A 24,929-nucleotide genomic window follows, 5' to 3' on the forward strand; every position below is an offset into this window, starting at 1 on the left:
TTGTAGAGCTGCTCCCAGGCCTCCTCTCCTTATCCAGGCACTCAGCTGCCTTCCCCTCTCCAACAGCCTTTTCTAGGAATTCTGGAGCTACCTTTTGCTCAACGAAGTTCACATATACAAAAGCAGTTTGTGAGTTATAAAACACTGTGCTGGAATAAAATGCTATCACGAATAAAGCCTTCTCTTTCTCCCCCTATCATCTCTGTCCTTCTCTCGTGTTTCTGATCCCTTCCTTCAGGCCCCCCCCCCGCCCCCGTCCACTGCTGCCCCCTACTCACCCAGCGGGTTTGGTTTGGTGCCGTGCGGGAACCAAAGGTATGTGCTGCACGGGGGCCGCGTCAGGACGCAGGCAGGCATCTCAGCCCGAGGCCTCGGCAGAGTTCCCAGGCAGAGCCATCGGCCCAGGCCAGGACAGTAAGCATGGATAAGGTGGGAAAGGGCGTAAGTACAGTGGCTGTAGCCTCCCAGCACCAGTAGCTCCCCCTGCAACGCAGCACCTGCAGCCCCCACATGGGGGGAGGGCAAAGGTGCCAGATGAGTCCAGCTATCAGTCTTCGGTTCATAGGCCTCGAAGCTCAGTAGATCCCCCTTCTCGCCTAGCCCGCCTGCTACGTACAACCGGCCGCCCAGAGCAGCCATGACATGGCCAGCCCGAGGTACCCCCATAGGGCTCAGAAGTGTCCCTGGCCTCTCAAGCTTGGGATCATAGTGCAGCAATGAGGCCAGGTATTGGCCAGCCCCGCTGCAGCCACCGCTCACGTACAATCGGCCCTCCAAAACAGCAGCTGCGTGGGCAAAGCGTGGTGCTGGAAGAGCAGGTGCTGGCCTAAGGGAGAACAGGGCACGTGATCAGGCAGAAATCCCCTTCAACTTCTCTTCCAAGTCCCCTAGCCTTTCCCTGATGTCTGGAAACAGCCCCTTCCCCGCTTACCTCCAGACATTGAGCTCAGGGTCATAGGCCTCCACGGAGTTGAGAGCAACATCACCGTCTCGGCCGCCCAGGGCATAAAGCAGTCCATCCAGGGCCACCAGGGGAAAAAAGCTCCGAGCCTGGCACAAAGGCGCCACCTCCCCCCAGTCCTCTTGACTGGGGTCCCACCTGGACACAGCAGAACAAAAGAGGAGAAGAGTGACCCCGGGACTCTGTGGGTGGCTAGGCCAACAATTTCCCTCAGCTGCCCACCTTGGGGCCAGCTACTCTGTGGGGCCCGTACCTGAGAGTCGAAGCCAGGGTGTTGGTGGGGCTGTAGAAATCCTGTCCCCCGCACACGTACAGCTCACTTCCTGCTAGGCTGGCGGCCCCATGCCGGAAGCGCCCTGGGCCGGGCAGGGCCGGCAGCCGGCCCCACTCCACGGTTCGGACGAGTCCCGTGCCACAGCAGAAGGCCCGGGCCCACCACACGCCTCGGGATGGCTGTGTTCTGGCCATGTCTGATCGCAGCCCATCCCCGCCAATCACTACCAGGGCCTGGTCAGGCTCCCGCCGCCTCTCTTGACCCGGAACCGCAGCCTCTACCAGGAGCTGATGCAGCAAGTCTGGGGCCAGGGGGGGAGGCAGCCCAGCTGCCCGAACCCTCCGCAGCTCCCTGGTGGACATGCGGCCAAAGCGAACACATCGAAGCAGGGCCTTGGCCTCTGACTCCTCGGTCTCGGGGTGGGCAGCTAACCAACGCCACGCAGCCATGAAGGCCTCAAACTCCTCTTGCACGTGTAGCTCATCGCTATCCAGGAGCTCAGCCAAGCAGGCAGACGGTAAAGAAGGGAAAGTGGGGCACAAAGCCACGGCAGGCAGGTGGGTGAGGAGGTAGTGACGGGCTTTGCTCCAGAGCCTCTCTAAGCCAGGGGCTTCAGCTATGGGGAACAGGGCCAGGCAACGTGCAGGGCTGAGGCCCCGTGCCAAGGCTCTCTGGCACAGAGCGAGGCAAGAAGAGCTCTGGTACTGCACAGCAGCCTGGGCAGCTCTCAGCAGTCCTGGCCACCTTGCCCGCACAACACCAGAGTAGGCAAAAGAGACGAGGAGTCTCAGGTCCTGGGCAGAGATGGTGTGCAGAGACACCTCTGTGCCCTGGGATTCCCTCATTCCACTCAGGAGCATGGCGCCAAAGAACTCGCTGCCACAGGCCAGGGCTGCTCGGTGCACTGCAAGAAGGAGAAGCAGAGGGGAATCCAGAGTGTTGCAAACTGCCAGGCGCTATTCCAGCTTCACACCCCCAATAAACACACACCCTTGGGCCGACCACCCAAGGCTACAGGCCAAACTGTGGTGTGCAACAGAATACCATGGGGTGCTTGTTAAAATGCAGGATTCAGGGACCCACCCCTGGAGATTCTGACTCAGTAGGTCTGGATGGAGACCCTAGGAATTTGTATCTTAGCATTTTCAAGCATCCTGCATGACTCTCTTGTTAGTGGCCTGAAGACACTACGATAAACATTGCTTTAGTTTTTTTGATCCAGGTCAGTTAGAAAAAGAGCCTTGATCAATCAAGTTGAGTAGATGTTATAGACAGCATTTGCCAAAAGGGGGCACAAAGTAAACTGCAAAGAGCAATGTGCAACTTATATAGGTCTCTATCGTGCACAAAATAAAGTTCTTTCCTTTACTGCTGTAAGAGCCACTGACATCAGCCATTCGTTAGTCCAATTTTACTTAGAAAAGGGTCCCACACTCAAGAATGGCTGTGACCTAACCTCCACTAACTGCCACCTCCTGCTTAAGATTTCCCGGGTGCAGCTTTTCTCTGCACACCTCCCCCCATCTCAGTACAATTCATGGAATTGTGACATTTTAAACTGGAAGCCTGTGAAATCACCCAGTTCAATCGCTCCTTTTAAGAGAAGGAAACTGAGTCCTAGAGAAAGGAAGTGATTTATTTTCTATTCCATGGCTGTCTGAGCCGATCTTCACCGCCCACTGGCACGATGTCCAGCTGCATGGCCCTCGTGACACCGAAACCATCCAGTTAACTGATGCTATTAGATCACTAAACTCATATGCTTCCTTTTTTTTTTTTTAAGATTTTATTTATTTATTTGACAGAGAGACAGCCAGCGAGAGAAGGAACACAAGCATGGGGAGTGGGAGAGGAAGAAGCAGGCTCCCAGCGGAGGAGCCTGATGCGGGGCCCGATCCCAGAACGCTGGGATCACGCCCTGAACCAAAGGCAGACACTTAACGACTGCGCTACCCAGGCGCCCCTAAACTCATATGCTTCCTAATGCAACTCAGTTTGAGATATTTGGCCTCCAGTAGGGAGTATTCTGACCAAAATATTTAACCTAAATCTAATTGAACCTTTAGCTCTCAATTCAAATTTATAGGAAATTGAGAGGCTAGAGGAACAAGTTAAAACCATGACAGAAAACACAGACACATCTAGAAAACAGAGCATTCTATAAGGTAACTAATCTTGTTTCTTCAATTAAGTCAAGTCCTAAGAAGGGAGAGAGAGGACTGTACAGAGTAAAGGAAGCATAAGGCATGTGGATCTGAACACAGCATAGTCCTGGATGGGGCCCTGGGTTGAATAAACCAGCTCTGAAAGACATTTTTTGGACAAGTGGGAAAATTTCAACGTGAACTAGGTAATACTAAGGAATTATTGTTCATTTTGGTAGACACTCGGAAGGTATTATGGTAATGTCCTTTTTTAAAGAGACACAGACCCAAGTGTTTATCATCAAAGTGTCACAGATTTACTTTAAACTTCAGTGACAAATAAAATAAAGAGATGAAACAAATATCATAAAATGCTAACTGTTAAGTCTGGGTGAATTAAGACAAAGCAGTATTATTGGAGGGCTGAGAAGTGTTAAGAATCCAGTGAGTTCTGAGTTCGCATTAACGTGATCCATGGTCCGGTCAGGGACCAGCAGCAGGGCCAACCAAGAGGACCTCCGGCAGGAGGCTGTGATTCAGAGGCAGGGGAGATGGGTGTTTGAGTGTTCATATTAATATTTTCTTAATTTGCTGTGTGTTTGAAGTGCTTCGTAATAAAAAAGGGGGAATACTGCCGGCAGTCCTCTCAGGCAGGTAACGGGGCCGAACTCCCCGGAAACCTTATGAACACAGCTGTTCTGACCAGCTGTGGCACGTTGGCCTCTCTCCAAGGACAGGTGGTGTCGATGCGGCTTTCCATTGTCTTTTTAAGCAGTCGGTAGTGCCTTGGTGCTTCCCAAGAAGTGATTATCAGTGACAGCTTTCAAATACATATTGCCTGAGAAAATCTGCGTTCCTCAAAGCAGGTAAGCCCTTCAGTTCCCGTATAAGCAACCAACCTATAGCCCAGGGCCACAGGGAAAGGGTCACAGCAACTTGTATTCCCCCTCCTACTCATCATTAGTCCCTAGAATTTTATGTGACAGGTTTCCAACATTAAGTTCGAATGTTTCTTAGGGAAATGAAAGCAGGGATATAAATATGTTTAAATTCCAAACCCTAGAGAGAATTTTATAACTATGAAATTTCTAATCCCCCCTCCATCTACTACTATCAGAAATGATAACAAACACTTCAGAGATCTGCTATGGATTGGATGTTTATGTCCCCCTCCCCCCGCATCATATGTTGAAGCTGTGGTCCCGTGTGGCGATATCTGTAGGTGGGGCCTTTGGCAGGTAAGTAGGTGTGGGAGTGGACCCCTCGTGAATGGGATTACTGTCTTACAAGAAGAGACATGAGAAAGATAACCTCTCCCTCCACCAAGTGGGGATACCATGAGAAGGTGGCCCTCTTCTAACCAGAACCTGACCATAGGGGCACCCTGATCTTGGACTTCCAGGCTCCAGAACTGTAAGAAATAAATTTCTGTTGTGAAACCAACCAGTCTGTGGTACTTTTGTGAAAGCAGGGTAAGCTAAGACAGGATGCTTTTTCCTCTGGGAGTCCCAGAAGCACTTTGGGTTCCAGTCATTCTAATGAGCAGTAGCTATGTGACTTTGGACATGGCTTGAAGTCTGTTCTCTTTGTCAGTAAAGTATACAAGCTGAACTAGATAATCTCTGAATCAATGCCTTCTAATTTTAAACTTGTATGTGCCTGCATTCCGACTCCCATTGGCAGATCCTATGTGTCTTTGGTTTGGCTGTGTAGGAGGGAATGTAAAGCAGACTGGGCTAGTGAATGTCGGCTTATACCCTGGTTCTCGCCAGTTAACATCTCTGAGTTTACCGCTCTTCCCCTGCACCTAGGGGTAATGGTACCTACCTCGCTAGTTTTCGGTGAGAATGAAAAGAGATGACGTGTGTAAAAATTCCTGGACCCCAGTACCTCACTAAGTTAGTAGAATCCGAATGATACTCAACTTATCCAACCCTCCTTAGCTTTCCTGGTGATGAGCACAATTAACCTCAAAGGACCACGTCCTGGTAGTCTTAAGATTTGTGGCAAAACAAAACCAGACCTTTTTGTTAGCTGTAGGACTTGTATCTACCAAGGTGTCAAGCACACTTAGGTGAGAGGACACACTGTGAGTTTTTCTACCATATTCCTCCAGCTTTCCTGTGTCCTAAATAGAAGCAGCCAAGAAGGGCCTTTGGTTAATCCCTGTTTGAGTCAACCACTTTCTGCTTGTTCTTCTGGCTTAGAGTGTGCTCCTAACACCAGCCAGCTGGCTGGAAATTCCTTGATACTGGCCACAGGGAAAGCCACAGGTTTGAAGGGTCACCTTAAATCTGTCACTGCTCCCAGGAAAACAACACAACTGGGCATGCCTCACTCTCAGTGGGTCAGGAAAGGCACCAAAGGCCGCCCCCAAGGAAATTGTGCCTGCAGCAGGGATCAAAACCACTGTAGTAGGGATCAAACCACACATATATTTGCACCTGAAGTAACGTAATGCCACACTGGTCCTCACCTCGCAGCCGGCAGCCGCCTGCCTCCAGCTCCAGGTCACACCCCACGCCTTCTTTGTAGAGAAGCTCGATGTTATGCAGGTTCTCCCTCAGCTCCTCTGCCTGGCTGGGCTGCTTTTCATCTTCCCTGGCGCTTCCAGCCCCCTTGCCTCTCCTCTGGGCGGCGGCCTTCACCCGGGGTGCTCCCAGAGCCTCGGCCGCGACCAGCACATCTCCCCACGGGGCAGGGCCCAGGAAACCCTCATAGGCAAAGGTCAGCGCGGCCTCCCAGGCCCCGGCGGCCACGTCGAGGCTGAGGGGCGGTCGTGGACCTGTGCCGCCCAGCATCCTGTTTCGGAAGAGGCTGCTAACTGCAGCCAAGATTACCCGATGCACCCCGTATACGCGCCCCCCAACTGACACCTCTTCGTCCAGCAACAGCCTCTGCTCCCGAAGCCGCTGTGCCTCAGCGAAAAACTGGCTCGGATGTTCCTCGCTGCGCAGTCCCTCCAGGTCTGCCGCGTCTTCTCCGTCTTCGTTTTCTTCCTCCTCGTCTTCCTCTAGGGACAAGGCCGGAGAGGGGAGGTTCCCTGGGGCCACAGGCCTGGGGACAGCCTCTTCCAGAGGAAAAGGGGGCAAACCGGGATCCTCGTCGGGGGAAGGAGGCCAGGAGGGAGTTCTCCGGTCGGGTAAAGGGAGGCCGAGGCGGTCCTTCTGGGCGGGAAGAGGCTCGGAGGAACGATGCGCGGAGTCCGAGACGCTCATGGTCCGGTCCGCTGTTTTGCCGCAGGTAAGAGGGAAGAGAGGAAGCGTTGAGAGCTGGACCCAGAGAGGCCAGAGGGAACCCTGCCTCCAGCCCCGCCACACGGCAGCCCCTCTCCCTACTTCAAACCGCACTCCCCACCCCCATCCCAAGGCTCGAGCAACTGGGTTATACTGCCCAATTCTGGGATTCACCAAGCGCAGCGAAGCGTGCAAGGAGCCTGTGTAAGGATTCAGTAGCCGGAGCGTATCCCACCCGGCTTGCCCCCATCCCATCCCGATAGTCACCCTCCTGAGACACCAGTGTTCCTTCTGCCTCTCACTTGAACCTTCTCAGCTTCGGACGGTGTGGCAGAGGGAACTTGCCCCTCAACCGGTCAGTGGCCCCACCCGACTAATTATAGCCGGTGCTGGCGGGCTTGGGGACCGGGCTCCGGGTGCCCAAACTCTGACACCCAATCCCCCAGGCCTTGTCCCGAGATGACCCCCTCCCTTCCACCTGTAGGTGGAATTTGCTGAGCGAGGCAAATTCGGAAGCCAAGGAGGGTGCGGGGATCGGGGGAGTGTGCCAGGCCAGAAAGGCTGCGTTCACCGGACGGGTCTGGAGGGGGAGGGGAAGAGAGTCTGCTCTGCGCAGACCCGCGGAAGCAAGGGGCCAGAAGAGGGAGGGGTGTGTTTGGGGTCAGTTCTAGGCTTTGACTGTTGGTTTTCCCGTGCAGGATAAAGCTGAGACCCTGGAGCGATCGATACTGACATGAAATCCACACAGAAACAGGCAGGATCCACCCAGGGCGGAGGGGAAGGGGAAAGGGAAGGGGTCAGGGCTAGGTAACAGGAGTGATCCACCCCCCAGCTCGGGATTTCCTCCCCGTCCGGAGGTGGGGTCAGTGGTGAGACAGAGAAGCCCAACACTGTGTGTTCAGAGTCGGGATGAGTCTACCTCTCACCTAGGTCTCTGGGATGAGGGCCCCACAGTGGGACGTGGTGTGATCTCTGCTGCTGGGGGGACCAAAGTCCTGGGGGGGGGCCATAAGCATTTTCACTGAGGCAGGACACCAACAGCTGCTCCCTCTGTCCAGGATAAAACCTCGTTCTTACTCTGAGACCCTCTAAATCTGGGGTTTTCACTGCAATTCTAGGTATCTTCATGGGGAAGAAATTTAGGGAATGGGATAGGAATGCCTCTTCTCTCCCTCTCCCTGGAAGGTAGGACAGGCCAGGGGCTGCTGGGGTGGATTCCCTGGCCATTAAAAAGATTAGTCCAGGCTGCTTAGATTGAAGCAACAGGCTGAGTTAACCAGGGAGCGACGCTTGATTGTTCCTTATAAGCCAGGTGAGAAGGTGGCCTTCTTGTGGGGGAGGGGTGAGACCAGCCGGGTTGCTCTTTCCTCTCCTCTCACGCGGCGGCACTATTTCCTGTTTCATGCAGCCTGGGTCCAGAGCTTGGCAGTTCCGTGTGGATCATCTTCACTTTGGACAACGTGTCAGTCACGGCTATGCAAAAGGCGGGCTTCACAGAGATCTTTTCAAACCTGCTCCCGGTAATGTTCATCCCCTCCTTTGATATGTCCTTTTCTCAAGTGGGCTGACTAGCAGCCTGCACTTTTCGTGACTCCAGCCCGGACAAGTCATTTTAAGAATCAGGTGGAGGCATCAAATCAGTCAATAAAGTCTCTGTAACCCACTACCTCTGTGTTCTGCCCTTCCAGGAGCATGGGCGCAGCTACCTAACATAGATCTGGAAAATGAGTCAGGGTTGGTGGCATGGTGACCATGACTGTCCTTCTGTGCTTGGCAATGAGCAGTGTGGAGTGGAGGTCTAAAGCAGTGGCCAGGGAGTCAAGATGGGGGTGCGAGTAACTGAGGGGATGGCTGTGAGAGCTGGATAGATCTGGAAAGGGCCAAATGTGGGGAGATGTGGAATTGGGTGTGTGTGTGTGTGTAGCTGGCAGAGCAGATTCTCAGGGACCCAACCTGAAACTGGACAGATTTGCTGGAACAGACTCCATATGCCAACTCTTTAAGGGAAAAATAAGGACTTATTCTAGGGATCTGCTGGGATAAGCACTAGACAAGACTACCAGATGAGGAATGCCATTTCCTGCTCCCAGATATTTACAATCTTGAGATCCAGCCTTCTGGTAAGTGAAGGGACACTTTGCAATTTGAGGCAGGAAGGAAAAGACATCTATTTAGCCAGACTCCTTTATGGGAAGAGGCTGATGGGAAAGGGAACTTAGAGGATGGGAGAGGAGAGTAAGGAGGAGGAGGAGAAGGAGTTCTTCCTCCCCTTCCACTCATTTCTCCTGTCTTTTTTTTTTTTTTTGTCACCCATGGTAGCCCAAATGATCTTCCTGATCCTCTCTCTCTCTTTTTTAAAAAGATTTTACTTATTGGGGCACTTGGGTGGCTCAGTCAGTTAAGTGTCTGCCTTCAGCTCAGGTGCCTTCTAGTCAAGATCCCGGAGTTCTGGGATCAAACCCAAGTTGGTTCAGTCCAGTCGGGCTCCCTGCTCGGCAGGGAGCCTGCTTCTCCCTCTCCCTCCGCTGCTCCCCCCGCTTGTGCTCTTGCGCTCACTCGCTCTCTCAAATAAAAAAGTCTTAAAAAATATGTATTTATTAGAGAGCGAGTGAGCATGCAAGCACAAGCAGGGGCAGGGGGAGAAGCAGACTCCCCTGCTGGATCCAGGACCCTGGGATCATGACCTGAACCCAAGGCAGACGCTTAAGTGACTTAACCACCCAGGTGCCCCCCTGATCCTTTTATCAACTATCTGCTAGAACATTCCTCCCCATAAACCCCAGCTGACAAGCCACTTGCTTCTTTGGATACCCAGGTGAGACAATGGGAAGCTGGCTGAGAAATGTATTAAAGGGAATGCATGCCTCATAATGTCACCTCCCCTTGGAGCAGGGTAACTCATTACCCCAAGCCTCCCCAGAAAAGCCCCCGTGACTTCTGATTCTGTATGTCATTTGCAAGTTGTCCATCAGAACACTCAGAGTCCTGTAAGTCGCTGGGCTGGCTAGTTTATAATCTTGCCTTAGTCGTCCCTGCCTAACCTAAGTCACTGACAGTAAACTGGGTACAGGGGTAATGAGCGTGGCTGAATGAAGGGAAGCCAGGAGTTGCCCCGTCAAAAACCCAGTTTTTCTCTCTTCTTTTACATAAAGAGCATTTTCTTTGGAAACATGGTCCCACAGTGGTGAGGTCCAGAGGGCGGTTTCTTTGGCGTGTTTTCCATCTTCTTCTCCTTAGCCACTTGGGTCCTCACACGGACCAGTATCTCTGGAGACCTCAAGGTGAGAACCACGCTGAGGTATGGCGCATACCCATCACCTGCCCCCTTCTCTTACCACTAGGGTTCTACTTTTGCTTCCAGGACCCTGCTACAGCTATCCTTGCCATCATACAGACACACTTTCCTACCTGGAGATTTTTGCCACAAGTGGTAAACCTTCTGTGCAGAATGACCTGGAGCCCTGCTTTCTGCCTCTCTGAGGGCCAAGGGTATAGGTGATGAAATGAGCAAGAGACATCATCAATCACATTAAAAGTAGTTTAAATGCAGGTAGCCCCTCACCTTCCTTCGCCATGTCTCCCCATCCCTCATGTCACTAAAAAATTGTGTGGTGTTCTTTGATTATCAAATTTGGCATCCCCAGCATCTGGGTGGCTTAGTCGATTGTCTGCCTTCAGCTCAGGTCATGATCCCAGGCTTCTGGGATGGAACCCTGTGTGGGGCTCCTGACTCAGCAGAGAGCCTGCTTCTCCCTCTTCCCCTCCCCCCTGCTCGTGCGCTCTCTTGCTCTCTAATACATAAAAATCTTAAAAAAAAAAAATTGGCATGTCCCCCTCCCCACCCTCACACACCTCCCATTCCCCCCTTTGGCACTGGTGGTGCCTAGACAGTCCTACTGCTCTGGGGTGTGATTCTCTCTCCACAAAGGAATGTGTGTTCCCAATCTCATTTCCAGGCTCCTGTATGATTGGAGAAGCTCCAGGAAGTAGGACTGACGTTGGGTGTGGAATGGGAGCTGCCTGGGGCCAGAGTGCCAGTAAGGCTAGGATTTCCACAGCTGTCCAGAGCAAGGGTCCTGCCTGAATGCCCTCTCTAAGCACCATCAGGTGAGTGAACCAGAGGGGAAGGTGAGAGAGATAAACCTTACCTAGCCCATCGCTTGGCACACAGTAGATGCTCAAAACCCAATAATGACTCAAGGGGACTCATGTGGGCAAAGTAAAACCTTCAAAGACAGGATAAAATTTAGTATGTCCAGCAACTTCTGGGAAAGCTAGGTGAAAATATTGATTTCTGCCTCTGCCCTTGTCCTCAGACCATGAGCATGGATGGTGTCTGCCTCTAGCCCCCCAGTGTCTGCCCGGACTCTAAAGTGCCATTCTGTCTTCTGCCCTTTCCTGCTTTGTTTCAACCCCCAAAGTCTTCCAGTTTAGTTGGTATCTTACCAAGAGGTTTGGCGGAAAAAGGAGAAAATGTAGGTAGAGTCTAGGGCCATCCTAAGAGTATAACTTTGGGAGGAGGAGGAGTACAAGAGGGGTCTAAGCCACCAGGAGTTAGATGACGATGTAGGGAGGTGGAGATGACTGTGGTTGGCCGGTGTTTGACAGTCCAAGCTTGCATAGCAAAATTCAGTCTGCCTGTACATCAAGGCAAAGTTTGGGGAGGGTATCTCTCTTCCATCTGCTTCCCGTTTTCCCATCCCACATTACCAGGCATCTCACTGCACTCTACTCCCATCCTTTCTTCCCATTAAGACCCCTAAGCTCCCTCGACTCTCTCCTCTGTGCTCCTCACTCCTTCCTGCCTCTCGAGAGGAGGAGGGGGCGATCATTCTCCCTCTACCTGGCACCATTCTCCAGTGATTACATGCCCTCTTATAGTGGCTGTGCCAGAATAAACTCTACCAGTCATTGGCTTTTTTGGGAAAGGCTATGGCAGGAACCATGAACCTATGTGAGGCTATCTGTTCACGTTGCTTATTGCTGCAGCTTTCATCCTTATTGGTGAGTATTCCTCCCCCACCCCCACATGGGCCTTCATTAATCACCTTTCCCCTCGTGTCCCTCACTGCCCTACCTCAGACTTTTAGGGCTTGACCCTGAAGGCTCTTTTCTATATCTCTAGTCTTAAAAGTGGAAAAACGTCTGCTAATTTGGTGGTGGTGTACATGGAAGTTGGACTGGGGAGGAGGGAATAGAGTATGGGGAAAGGAAGCCAGAATCTGCTGTCCTTGTGTCTCTAGACCTCAAACTCATGACTCATTTGGAGACCAACCTCCTGACCTTTCATCTCTCCCAAAGCTGATCTGAACACCACCCCCATCATCTCCAGCTTTTTCCTCTGCTCCTATGCCCTTGTCAACTTTGGTTGTTTCCACGCTTCCCTTAGGTGGTTGCCTGGTTAGTATGGGCACGTGTTAGCATGGGGTCAGGCCCTGGGTTGGGAGGACCTGGGAGAGTTGGAGGAGCATCTTGGGGTGCAAGAGTGGGTGGTACTGAGGCTTGGACAAGGGACAGGCTGCATTCACTCTTCCTGCTGTCTGGTGCCCTTCCTTCCACTGGTACAGCCCCTGGCTCTCCCTCCTGGGCGCTCTGCCCCACCTGCTCGCCATGCTGTCTCACTTGGCGGGCAGCGCTCATTGCTGTGCTGCTGCTGTTCCATACATTCCACAAGAAACCTGGTAAGCGGGCAGGCGGGTAAGGGAATGAGGAAGTGATACAGCATGAGGCTGACACCCATATGAAACCCAGAACTACCAAAAGTAACTCATTTCCTCTCCTGCCTGAGAAATGAGGCCCCACCTCTAGTCATTCTGCAACCCCCCCTTCCTCAGCGGATGTGAACTGGAGCTCTTCCGTCTAGGTGGGCACCTACCACATGGCGCTGTCCTATTCAGTAAGCTTGACCAATGTGCAGGACCATGTCAAGAACTTCTGGTGAGGGAATCTCTAGACCAGAGGTTGAACACTGGTGGCCTTTGGACTGGATCTTACCTGCACAAGTTTAGTTCAGATTGTACAGAATTTACAATTTTTTAAATTAATTGCCGATATTTAACATGCATCCGGTAGTTTGGGGCCTCCATCCCCCAGGACACACGCAGCTGGACCCAAGCAGCTGCTGTCCCACAGAACAGGCCATGTATTCTTCCGTTTGCCACAGTTCCCACCTGGTCCACTTTAGCCTTTGATAGTGTCTGTGGTTCTTACAGGGTTTTGAGTTTTCAATCCCTACTCTAGCCATAAAAGGAAACTAGCTTCCCCAAATCCAGGAGGGGCAGGGTAGACAAAGTAGGCCTCCCTGCCAATAAGAGACTCGGGAGAGACTGAGCTAGGAGGAGAAGTCCACAATTTAGGACTCAGGGAGCCATGGTTTTAGTCTCTTGGTTTTACAAACTGTAAGGCTATCTTGAGAAACCTCAGCCAAGAGCCCAAAGCTCCCTAAAGAAAGAATCTCCTACTAAGCAGTACCAGCTGGGTCTACAGTGCTCAAGAAGGTCCTCCCTCCACGATCCGTTCCATCCCATAATATTAATAAAAACTTATAAATACCCAAGTCTAATACATAATAACATGCTTGATTCCCATTTACAAAACTAACTCCCCAAGCCTAGAGAGGCAGAGATCATTCTTGTTCTCAAATATATTCAAGGAGAGGACTTTATCTTCTGCCTGTATCCCAAACACTCTATCTTCTACCCCGAAGTTTCTGATTGTAAAAGTCCACGTCTTAGTGTATTTTCAACCCACTTATGAGTTTATCCTTTGTCAATGAAAAAAGTGTTCATCAGCACTTCCTACAACTTACTCTTTTCCCAAGTGCATATAATCCCAATTCTTTTTATCTTTTGGCCCAAGTCTTACTTGATAGTCTTTGATTATCTCTCGTTTGCCTCCACATCAATTTATTCATTCATTCAGCAAACACTAACTGAATGTCCACCCTATTCTAAGTAAGTACTGGGAGATTACAAGGCCCCTTCCTCTCACGGAGTTCATATTGTAATGGGAGAAGTCAAACAACAAACACAAATAAAACTATCAGATTAGAAGGTGATAAGCGCTATGAAGAAAAATAAAACAGGCAAGGGGGCTAGAAAGTGCTGGAGGAGAGTAATTTTAAGTTGGGCTGTCAGGAATATCTCACTAAAAAAAGAAAAAACGCTGAACGAAGACTTAAAGATTGAGCTGACGCGGCAAGCTCTAGCTGGGGAAGAGCTTTCCAGGCAGAGGGAGCTGCAAGTATGAAGACCTTGAGGACCGGCACATCTTCCGTGTGTAAGGAAAAACGAAAAGGCCGCTGTTGCTGGAGCAGAGTGAACAAGGTGAGTAGCAGGAAATGAGGTCAAAGCAGTAAGTGGGGGAGAGGCAGGGCAGATCGGGAGGGTCTCAAGGCCTTTGAAGGCCTCTAGTTTTACTCCAATATAGGAAGACTCCGAGGGTTTTGAGCAGCAGAGTGACAGAACCCGGCTTCTACAGTAACACGGCTCACCCCGGCCGCTGTGCTGAAAGACCGTCAGTGGACAGTGGTAGAAGCAGATACACCAGCTACTGCACTGGTCTTGGAGGCCGAGAATTCTGGCTTAGTCCAGGGGGCCGGGGTGGACGTAAGAAGAAACAGGATTCAGGATATATCCTGAAGGTAAAGTCAGTGTGATTTGATGAACTGGAGGAGATGGAAAAGAGGTGCCAGATAACACCAGGGCGCTGTGACATGAACAACTAGAAGGATGGGGTTGTCGTTCACTGAAATAGGGAAGCCTGCAGCATGAAGATGGGGAGAAAAAAGTTCAGTTTTGTGTGTTAGATCTGAGATGTCTATCAGGCATCCAAGTTGAGATGCCAATTGGCAGCTAGATATTCAGAACAGAAGTCTAGGTTGAGGCTAAAAAACTGGGAGTCATCCACATTGAAATGGTTTTAATGTATGAGACTGGACGAAATCACTGAAGGTGTGTGTAAATACAGAAGCGGTCCAAGGACTGAATCCTAGAGTTACTAGCTTGTGGAAATGAGCACAAACCAGCAAAGGAGACAAAGAAAGAGCAGTCAGTAAGCTGGGAGGCAAACCAAAGAACGTGTTCTAAAGCCAAGTAAAACGTTTCAAAGATGGAGTGCCATATGCTGCTGATTGCCTATGTGCGATGAAGCTGGTTATGCCATTAGAGTTAGCTATGTGAAGTCTTTGGTGACCATGATAAGGACAGACTTGTGGGGGCACCTGGGTGGCTCAGGTCATGACCTCTGGGTCCTGGGATCCAGCCCCTGCTCAGTGGGGAGTTTGCTTCCACCTCTCCCTCCGCCCCCTCCCCCCTGCTCACGTACACATGCACTCTCTCTCTCTCTTCTCCTCCCTCTCAAATAAATAAAATCTTAAAAAAAAAAAAAGAACAGCCTTCACAGCTCTTGGGTGGAACGGACATCATAGGGAGTTGGTTGAGAGGAATTCGAAACAACTCTTTAAAGATGTTTTGCTACAAAATGGAGCAGAAAAACAGGAAGCAACTGAAAGGGAAAAATAGGCTTAAGAGGCAATCTTGTGTTTTAAGATGAGGAAAATGAAAGCATAACTGTGTGCTGAGAGAAAAATCTAGGAAAGAAAGGGAACTATGGACTCTACAGGAGGGAGAACTGTTGAGAGATGTCCTGAAAGGCTAGAGGATGGGATGGACCACAGAAATAGTTGGACAGGAGCACAGTGTGTTTATAGCAGTTTCTCAACCTGGACACTGATGACGTGTCAGCCTAGGGGATTCTTTGTGTGGGGTGCTGTTCTGGACGCTGATGACGTGTCAGCCTAGGGGATTCTGTGTGTGGGGTGCTGTTCTGGACGCTGATGACGTGTCAGCCTAGGGGATTCTGTGTGTGGGGTGCTGTTCTGGACACTGATGACGTGCCAGCCTAGGGGATTCTTTGTGTGGGATGCTGTTCTGGACGCTGATGACGTGTCAGCCTAGGGGGTTCTGTGTGTGGGGTGCTGTTCTGGACGCTGATGACGTGTCAGCCTAGGATTCTGTGTGTGGGGTGCTGTTCTGGACGCTGCCGGGTATTCGGCAGCATCCCTGGCCTCTACCCAGTAGCCCTGCCTCAGCTGTGACAACCAAATGTCCTCTGGAGAACAAAATCAATCCCAGCTGAGTATACAGTAACCGGTATTAACAGTATACTGCTAATACAGGAACAGAAGGGAAAGCAGAGTACATGGGTATAAATACTGGAAGGTGGCTGCATGTAGTGGTGGGAGCTCGTGAATGTTCTCTGATTGCTTCTATCTTCTCACTAAAATAGGAGCCAAAGAAGAGTAAGAATCGGGGGAGACACGGGAGATTTGAGGGGCCGGAAGGCATAAAACAGTTATTGGAAAGAGGGCAAGTGAAAGGACTGGGGAATATTGTGAGGTGGCCGAAGTTTCAGGATGATGGATTTAAAGTAAGACGAGTCAGCCTGGCTGTTTTTCACCAGCCCTTTCAGCTGCATAGCTCTAGGATTCAAGTGTGTAAAGAGTTCAAGAATACAAAAGCAAGTAAGGCAGAGGAGGTGAGGCATTTGCAGTGAAGTGCTCATGACTGGAGTTTAGCTGGAGGGGAATGAAGACACATAGGGGATGAGGTCAGTGGGAAGGAAGACCAACAGATTCAGGGCCTGATAAAAAGATGAACTGTTGGATTCAGTGCACTGAAGGGTAGGAGCTAGAAAGACAGGAGGGATGTCTGAGATTGAGATATGGAGAAGCTGTAGGTCTGGACCAGGACCAAGGGAATGAGTGGCTGCAGTGGGGGCAGGGGACAAGATCCCGGGAGGAGCACAGAGCTGAGACCAGAGCGTTAGAAAGATGATCCACACAGGTATGAAAGTCAAGATTTGGTTTGTGTTTAAGACTTTATTTATTTATTTGAGACAGAAGAAGAGCCCAAGCGAAGGGAAGGGACAGAGGGAGACGGAGCAGGCTCCCTGCTGAGTAGGGAGCCCGAGGCGGGACTCGATCCCAGCATCCTGGGATCATGACCTGAGCCGAAGGCAGATGCTTAACCAACTGAGCCCCCGAGGTGCCCCTAAAATCGAGATTTGATAGGAGTGGTTGTGGCATGGTATAGTCTAACGAATGGCATGTGTTTCAAAGCTAAGGTGTGGTAGGGATGAGAGGGAACAGACTGAACACAGTATGAGGAAAAATAAGGACACCCACACCACCACCTCCGGGGCCAGTGGTACAAAGGATGTGGGGGAGAGAAAACAGCACCACTAGAGGCGGTAGGAGAAGCGGAGTCCTCAGGAGAAACCAGGGCTCTGAGCAGGAATGTAAAGAGAACATTCAGAAGAAAGGTTGAGGATATAGGTAATTTTACTAATAACCAGCTATTAGTTCTAGAGAGCACAAAAGAATTTCAGGAGGAACAAAAAAAGGGGTGGAGAGCACTGGTTATTAGAGTGCAGAGCTGGGAGGGGACTTGGTAGTTTGGGACCTCTGGTGGTGACTGACAAACAAGATAAGGCCACGACGACATTAGTTCTGGCAGCTGGGGCAGGGACCGAGGGCTCTGGGCGCCCCCATAAGCCTGCCCGTGGAAGTGTATGGAGGAGTAGGGAGGGGGGACAGCTTTGCTCCTGAGTTACAAGTTAGTACAAAAAGAGACCTGGCTCCAGGCTATTCTGGGGCAAGTCGTGAGAACCTGCTTCGAAGAATTTAAACGAGATGACGAACACAAAGCAGTCAGCCTTAAGCAGGACGCAAAAATAGTATTAGTAATGATAACACTATAATTAAGGGGAAGTTACAAGAGCACCTAAGAAGTCCCTCAATCAGCTCCAGAGCAGCCCCGAACAGTCAGCCAAGACCCTGCTCTGACCCCTGCCTCCTTATCCACTCACTCCATCAACAAGAATTTATCCAGTGCAGCTCTGTATTATTCCTGATTAACACAAGCCAATTACCAACATACCAAAACACATATATTTTATTGCTGAGTCAACTTGAGGTTCAAATGATGGGAGACAGGAGTCCACAGCCTTGCCAGGACGCCCAGGTCAGGAGAGAAATTAAGGCCCAAGTTCGCACAGGCTTCACTTCGGGCACGACCTACTCTGGTCCTGCGAACCGTCTTAGTCCCTCCAGGTCACTTCCACTTCATCTGTGCGATACCTGCAAAACCACGGAAAACTCTGTGGGTGGCTATCCCCTAGAATCTTCCATTCCTCTCTGCCTTCGTGATTCTAGACCCTCTTCCCTGCTGATTTTTGCCTACCTCCCATATAAGCCTACCTACCCTCTCCAGGAGGGTACACACCTCTGTGTGATCCCAGAATCACTGAGGGGGGTCCTGTGCCCTGCCCGAAACATCTCCCAGCCAGCCTGGGCTATCATGGCTCCATTGTCAATGCAGAATCTGGGAAGAAAAAAGGCATGAAATGTGGGATCTAAGGGTGGAAAATCATTGTAACTGGATAAAAAAAAAGAAGAAATCAAGAAAGGGAAAGGGCCTTTACCTCTCATCTGTAGCAAAAAGCCGGGCCCCACGTTCCTGGCACATTGTTTCCATCATTTCCTGTAGCCTCAAATTACCTACGAAGAGGTAGGGGGTAGGGCTGGCTTAGTCTGAGCCCTCTCTACATGGTCCAGCTGTACACCTCATGTGTTTACTTACAAAAATGAAGTCGGGGTTTAGAGGGCAAGGGCTGGGAAGCAGAAACGTGTAATTTTCCCAAACCTTTTAGAGATTTAGACTAGCAGGAGGAAGACGCTAATGTCCAAGAACAGGAAAGAGGGGCACAGCTCAATGATACATACACCCCACACCTCCCACGATGAGGGCCTCCTGGGAGCCACAATGTGCCATGGCTCGCTCCGTGATCTCTACCAGCATTGCAAACACGGTTTCCTGTGGGGGACAGATAAGGTGAGAATGCCAGAAGGGATCCCAGCTTAGTTCTGCTCTATTATATAAAAGCTCCTCCAGTCCCAACTTTCTCTCCCAGCTTTTTATCCCATTACCTGCAGAGAGAAACATAAATCCTCAGGAGTACACTCGCCTGTGGCCAGCATCCGCTGGGCTGCATCCTATAATTAAAGAAGAAAAGAAAAAGATGAAACAATGAATTGTGGTTTGGGGATGACATAAGAGCAAAAATCAGTGGGCCTGGAGGATCACCGTGTCTCACTACAATTCAACTTACCGGTGTGCCTGCACCACACTTTGCCTTTCACTGGCACTGAGCTACAGAACAGGCAACATTCATCCGGGACTCAGTAATTACAAATGCCTGCCCTGGCACCCCCAACCCCCCCCAACGCCTTCCTCAGCTTAACTTTCTCCGTAACGCTTATCACCATCTGACCCTTTTTATTGTATTATTATTATCACCCTGCCCTCGCTGGTTTCTTTATTTGTCAACCCCTGCCCCCCCTTTAGAATGTAAGCTCCAAGGAGGCAGGGACTTTTATTTTGCTCTATCCTGTCTTGCTATTGTCCAGAACAGTGCCTGGCACACAGAAGATGTTTAAAAAATATTTGCTAAATAAACTTATTCAGCATCTAATATAGACCAGAACTATGCTACAGGCAGGAAATACAACAGTGAGCAAAACAGATATGCCTCATTAAAAAGGATGACAGTGCTCTCTTCTCACCTGTCCCACACTCACCTCAATGAAAGACAGGATCCCCGAGAATGAGACGTCCATCCCCTTTACAGTATATGGCAGCTCAACTAGCTTCTTGCCTCTATGTGGAAGTCAGTGTATGAGGCACTAAGCCTCTGGTCAGCTGGCTGCTCACCCTCCAAAGCCTTCCCAAACCTCCTTACTGTATGCACAGCGAAATCCCGGAAGCCCCACCTGTCAGCCTCCTCCCACCTTATGTCCCCTTACCGCTTTGCCATCTGTTCAATATTGTAGCCTGGACTCGGGTCATTGGAAATCTAGCAGAAGGAAAAAGAGGATGGAGTCAGGTATCCAGGAAGCATAAGAAGCTAATTTACTACTTTCTACATCCATTTCCATGGCTCCCCAGAAATTCATCCACCCCTTATGTTTTCTCTAGCCCCAGTGGCTTACCTTCAGCACTCGAGCAAAACGATCCAGGCAATTACCCACAGCAATATCGATGGTTTCCCCAAAGATGCGGTAACGATGTTCTGAATATGCAATCACCTAAGGGTGATGAGGATGTCCATGAAACCTCAAGTCTGTAAAGAGGAGTATTTGGCTTTGGGGAAGAACATAGCAGAGGATCAACATGGCCACTGCAGCTTCCAGTAAGAAATGGAACAAAAGAACTCCCCCAAACCCTGACTACGTACTTTCTCACAGCTCTTATCTCAGAAGCCTATGTGTACCCTGAGGTCCCGAAGCAGACTCCTAATCTACAGAAGATAGCCTAGGTCAGGGCAGAAGCAATTCTCATTTCGAATACATTTTACTAGCTTGGAGGTTCCTAATACATTCTTTTTTTTTTTTTTTAAAGATTTTATTTATTTATTCGACAGAGATAGAGACAGCCAGCGAGAGAGGGAACACAAGCAGGGGGAGTGGGAGAGGAAGAAGCAGGCTCATAGCGGAGGAGCCTGATGTGGGGCTCGATCCCAGAACGCCGGGATCACGCCCTGAGCCGAAGGCAGACGCTTAACCGCTGTGCCACCCAGGTGCCCCCTAATACATTCTTTAAAAGCAGTCTTGACACTATGGACTAGGAACAGGCTTTCTGGCTTGGAGGCAGGGAACCGGAGCCCTTCTAAATTATCCTACCAGGGCAGCAGTATTCGGAAACAAGACATAGGTAGTTGAAAACCTCCAAAATCCTATATTGGGTCACACTAATAGCACATCCAACTCAGCACTGGCAATCGACTTATGTTCATTCTTCACATATGACCAACTTCTACCCTAGAGAATACGTGCCACCCACCGACACATATACTTCTAACAGTGAGTGCTTCCTTAAGACCGTGAGAAGTCCTTTTCCCTTTCTGCTGCTGCTAAGGATTTCCTTCCATTCTGACGTAGACCGTACTCTCGTATTAAAAGGCTGGCCACAAAAGGGGAAGGGAAAAAAATCCTGCCTTTCTATTTCTGTTGTCTACTCCTCTTCTCAATCATCTTCCCTGTTTTCCCCTTCTAAGCAGGTTTCAAGAGGGAAGAGGAAGAGAAAACCACCACTGCTCCTCTTCATTAACTCTTGCAAGCCTCCATTGCTACTGTGCACACCCCAAGTCCCTAATTTTGTATGCCATCCTTCAGGCCCTGGCTGGCTATATGCCCTCTACCTGTGTAAAAATTCCCACATCCTTTTCAAGGAAATGTGTGCTTCATCCTAAATAACTATGTCACAAAACGAAGTTTTAAGCCTTTTATAAGCTGGGGACGATGACTTTTTCTGACAATAACCCCATCAGGTGTTCTGTGAGAAAGGAAGACTAGAGTTCTCCAATCACAGCATAAAAACGTCTTATAAGGTACCCCCAAAACTTTGGCTTCACCTATAAACTTAAAATACCTTCTACCACTTATGAAGAGTTTTTAAAATTATTTCTATTTTCACACTCTTAGAATAACAACTTCTGTTTATCTACTAACAGTAACGTAAAACAAAACATGAAATTATTGTGAAGAAACAAAATCACATCATGCCCCTTAGTTTTAATTGCTAAGATACAGAGAAAAAATAAGCTTCAGATTAAAAAAAGTTAAACCCTTTCGTTATTTTGAACACTTTAATCCTTACTATTCTTTCTTTTTCTAAATCAGAAATTTCTCATTTTTATAACCACATATATAAAAGCCATCTAAGGGACACCTGGGTGGCTTAGCCGGGTAAACGTCTGCTTTCCACTCAGGTCACGATCCCAAGGTCCTCGGATTTGAGTCCCGCATCCAGCCCCTGCTCGGGGGAGTCGTCAGCTTGAGAACCTCTACCTTTCGCTCTGCTCCTCTCCCCTGCTCACGCTCTCTCTCTCAAATAAATGAATAAAATCTTGTAAATAAATAAGTAAATAAATAAATAAATGCCATCCAACATTGTGATCATCCTGTCCAAATCCGCAATATTGCAAACTTTCTTGTGGGTTTTCCGCACGTAACATCTTAGGCTCAGGTGAGCCCAGCTTTGCTCTTGCAGTTACCACCACTGAGGTACAACATGGAAGCTGCTGGTACAGTGCCTTAGAAATTAAGAGGGCAGGATGGAGTACTCCAAATACCTGTGTATTTCCGCCACTGACATACAGCACAGTTGGGCTGGTGGCTCCAGTGATAAGGCGGCCCATCTCAATGTGGCCTATACAGTGGTTCACGCCCAGCAATGGCTTATTCCACAGCTGGGCCACGGTACGGGCCACAACAGCCACAGAAACCAGTGGGGCACCCATGCCAGGGCCTGGGGGACAGAAATGGGAGTTAGAATCCTACAGACACTGGGGAAAAAAAGAGCCAGGGAAAGTAGGGGATGTGAGAGGTGAAGTAAGGGCAGTGGTGGTAGGAGAGGAGAACAGCAGGCTCTTCTAACCTAGCCAGGTTGCAGGTATATTCTTCCACTGTCAACCACTCTCCCAGCTATACCTTTGGTGTAGGCAATGCAATCAATATCCTGGGAGGTTAATCCAGCCTCTGTCAGTGCCTCCTGCAGCAGGTCCAGGATAACAGCTCGGTGATGCCTAGCAGTATCACCTGGAAGGAATCCTAGGAGATGGACACAGGTCAGAGATCATAGGATTTTTCTATAGCGAAGGTAGGTAGAAGTCCAAAGCAGCTGTTTTAGTAGTTGTGAAACTGAGTAAAAGAAACCTCATTTAAAATGGAGACAGGATGGGGCGCCTGGGTGGCTCAGTCGGTGAAGTGTCTGCCTTCGGCTCAGGTCATGATCATAGGGTTCTGGGATGGAGCCCCACATCAGGCTCCCTGCTGGATGGGGAGCCTGCTTCTCCCTCTCCCGCTTCCCCTGCTTGTGCTCTCTTTATGAAATGAATAAAGAAAATCTTAAAAATATATAAATAAAATTAAATAAATTAATTAATTAATTTAAAAAATGGAGTCAGGAGGCAAGAAAAGGAATCTTTCATACCCTACCTCTCCTTCTCAACTGCAGACCACGACAGAAAGAGAACATACCTTGCTTTCCCAACAGGAAGAAGCCTATAACTTACCAACCCAGCAAGAGGAAGAGATTTTCCAGCCAATGAAAAGCCACTACACTTGAAACTCTCGGTTTACTTCAATGGACTTTTTGGACTTTTTAAGATTTTTTTTTTAAGTCTTATTTAAGTCTTAAAAATGGGGCTCAAATTTACAACCCCAAGATCAAGAGTCACACACTCTTCAACTGAGCCAGCCAAGCACCCCATCAATGGACTTTTTAAAATTAGAGCCCCTTCCTAACTACCCCCTCTTCCCTATAAAAGATCAATCCCTTTGCTTGTTCTCCAGACTTGCTTATGGTTTTGCCAGTTTCCCTGATCCAAAGTGCAATTTTCTACTACTCCTGAATAAACCCATTTTACTGGGAAAACAACTGGCTGTTGTGTTTTTAACATTTACACAGTGTAGGAAGAGTCCCTTTCACTCTCCTCAAGCATCTTGTCTTCCAGGTTTTCAGATACACTCTTTCTAGCCTGTTTAGCTAAGCTGACCACCTCTCAGAAATGCCTTTACCTCATACCCAATTCCTACTCAGTCTTCACGACTCAATTCAAGTGATACCTACCTCATACCCTCTGGTGATCTTCTCTGTGACCCTACGAACCCCATGCATGATCCATCATTATACTCCACACACCGTATTAGACATATAACAACTACAGCATTATATTTGCAGTTTCCCCAGTTTAATCATGAGCATCATAAAGCATGGCTAGTTTATTTATCTTGGTAATCCTGATGCCAAAAGGCCTAGAAGAGTGCGTGCTAAACATAAGATATATATTTTCAAACGAGTAACCCATCACATCATCTGTTCAGGGAGGCTTTTCAAGTATATGTAAGTCAGTTGTCGTCTCCTTTATGTGCAGGAGTTTTAGGGGAGGGTAGACAAAATACAACATAATAACCTAGAAATAACATTTGTTAAAAGTTGTAATATGTCAGTAATTTCATTTATTTCTCAAGACCCAAAAGTGCAGGTGTTATTATTTCCATTTAAAGCGTAAAGAACATAAGTCCAAAACCAAATACTGAACACGAATATTGCTGTTCCTGTCTAACACCCATGGTGGAAGTCTTTACACTCCTTCTCATTCTAGATAATTCTGATTGCATCTACCTTATACTGTTCATCATACTGTAAAGTTTTGCTTATACGTCCGACTCCATAGACATTCATAACATCTACTTTTGTATCCAGCAGCCAGCTGACGATTAACACATAAAAGGCGTTCAAAAAAAGCAAAACAAACCTAGAAGTGCCTGTGACTCTTCTAGCCAACAGCCTTGTGATGTTAATACTGTCACCTAAAATCTCAGAGAGTCGGATCAAAAACTCTACGGGGGCGCCTGGGTGGCTCAGTCTTTAAGCGCCTGCCTTCGGCTCAGGGCGTGATCCCAGAGTCCTGAGACTGAGCCCCGCATCAGGCTCCTCCGCTGGGAGCCTGCTTCTTCCTCTCCCACTCCCCCGCTTGTGTTCCCTCTCTCGCAGGCTCTCTGTCAAGTAAATAAAATCTTAAAAAAAAAAAACCAAAACTCTACGAGGGGACAGTGCGCTCCACGCCCTACTAGCGTTTGGGCAGATGGAAGGTGCTGCCTTGCGGAGAAGCGCGCGGTGAGCTCTAAGTTCCCCCCACACGCACCTGTGCCCGGTGGCGTGACGTAAGTCCGCCGCGGGTTGGCCAGCACCGTGCCATCCCGGACCACTCCCACGCCAATCTTGTTAGCGCTGCCTTCAAACCCCAGCACCGCCGGCATGGCGAGCCCCGGAGAAAACGCCGGCAGGGACAGCTACCACTGGAGCCGGGGAGCCCCCGCCAGGCCGCGCTGGGCCGCGAATTTCGGAGCGCACAGGAAGACTACAAGCCCCAAGTGCCAGGTACCAGGGCGCAGCGAGCCCGACCCCAAAGAACTCCCGCGAGTCGCGCGCCAGCGACAGGCCCGCCCCCGTCGTCGCGGCGTCCCATCAAGGCCCCTTCAAGGACCTGTCCTTCTAACTGCCAGGGACGCTGAGCCGGCATCTTCCTTACATTCCTATCCATTCCTTTACTTCTCTCCCGTGGTCCAGCCCAGACATCTCAACTGATTTTCTTCCCTCTTGCGCAGCACTGGGAATCTTCGGTCGGGGAGGCAGAATGAGACCTGCATCTGGCACACCGATAAACAGCCCAAGAACGAAAGGCTGGGG

The 24,929-nt window shown here is 49.7% G+C and overlaps 2 protein-coding genes and 1 long non-coding RNA gene across 4 annotated transcripts; 1 reads left to right on the forward strand and 2 right to left on the reverse strand.

Moving 5' to 3' along the window:
• Positions 1 to 274: 274 nt before the first annotated feature.
• On the reverse strand, positions 275 to 7,092 carry KLHL33 (kelch like family member 33). The gene is given in 6 exon segments (XM_002929520.4): positions 275 to 330; positions 333 to 826; positions 932 to 1,099; positions 1,215 to 2,139; positions 5,856 to 6,608; positions 6,883 to 7,092. Coding segments are annotated over 5 exon segments (2,385 nt in total). The 5' UTR covers positions 6,598 to 6,608; positions 6,883 to 7,092.
• Positions 7,093 to 7,181: 89 nt separating this feature from the next.
• Positions 7,182 to 22,987, forward strand: LOC117797234. Of its 2 annotated transcripts, XR_004622161.1 has the most exons (5): positions 7,182 to 7,927; positions 8,024 to 8,135; positions 9,768 to 10,722; positions 13,752 to 13,940; positions 22,731 to 22,987. It is a non-coding gene; the product is annotated as an uncharacterized LOC117797234 (long non-coding RNA). The 2 variants fall into 2 exon arrangements; XR_004622160.1 differs by lacking the exon at positions 13,752 to 13,940 and having other exon boundaries at positions 22,731 to 22,986.
• OSGEP (O-sialoglycoprotein endopeptidase) lies at positions 17,547 to 24,765 on the reverse strand. The gene is made up of 11 exons (XM_002929513.4): positions 24,385 to 24,765; positions 22,166 to 22,285; positions 21,808 to 21,983; positions 19,667 to 19,762; positions 19,481 to 19,530; positions 19,256 to 19,334; positions 18,605 to 18,670; positions 18,401 to 18,491; positions 18,100 to 18,175; positions 17,901 to 17,999; positions 17,547 to 17,755 (listed from the first exon to the last, which is right to left on the reverse strand). The coding sequence occupies exons 1-11, from the start codon at positions 24,497 to 24,499 to the stop codon at positions 17,716 to 17,718; spliced, it is 1,008 nt and encodes a 335-aa protein (XP_002929559.1). The 5' UTR covers positions 24,500 to 24,765; the 3' UTR covers positions 17,547 to 17,715.
• Between the last annotated feature and the right edge of the window lie 164 nt (positions 24,766 to 24,929).

The sequence above is a fragment of the Ailuropoda melanoleuca genome, chromosome 20 (assembly GCF_002007445.2).
Source record: "Ailuropoda melanoleuca isolate Jingjing chromosome 20, ASM200744v2, whole genome shotgun sequence".
In the NCBI taxonomy this organism is placed as follows: domain Eukaryota; kingdom Metazoa; phylum Chordata; class Mammalia; order Carnivora; family Ursidae; genus Ailuropoda; species Ailuropoda melanoleuca.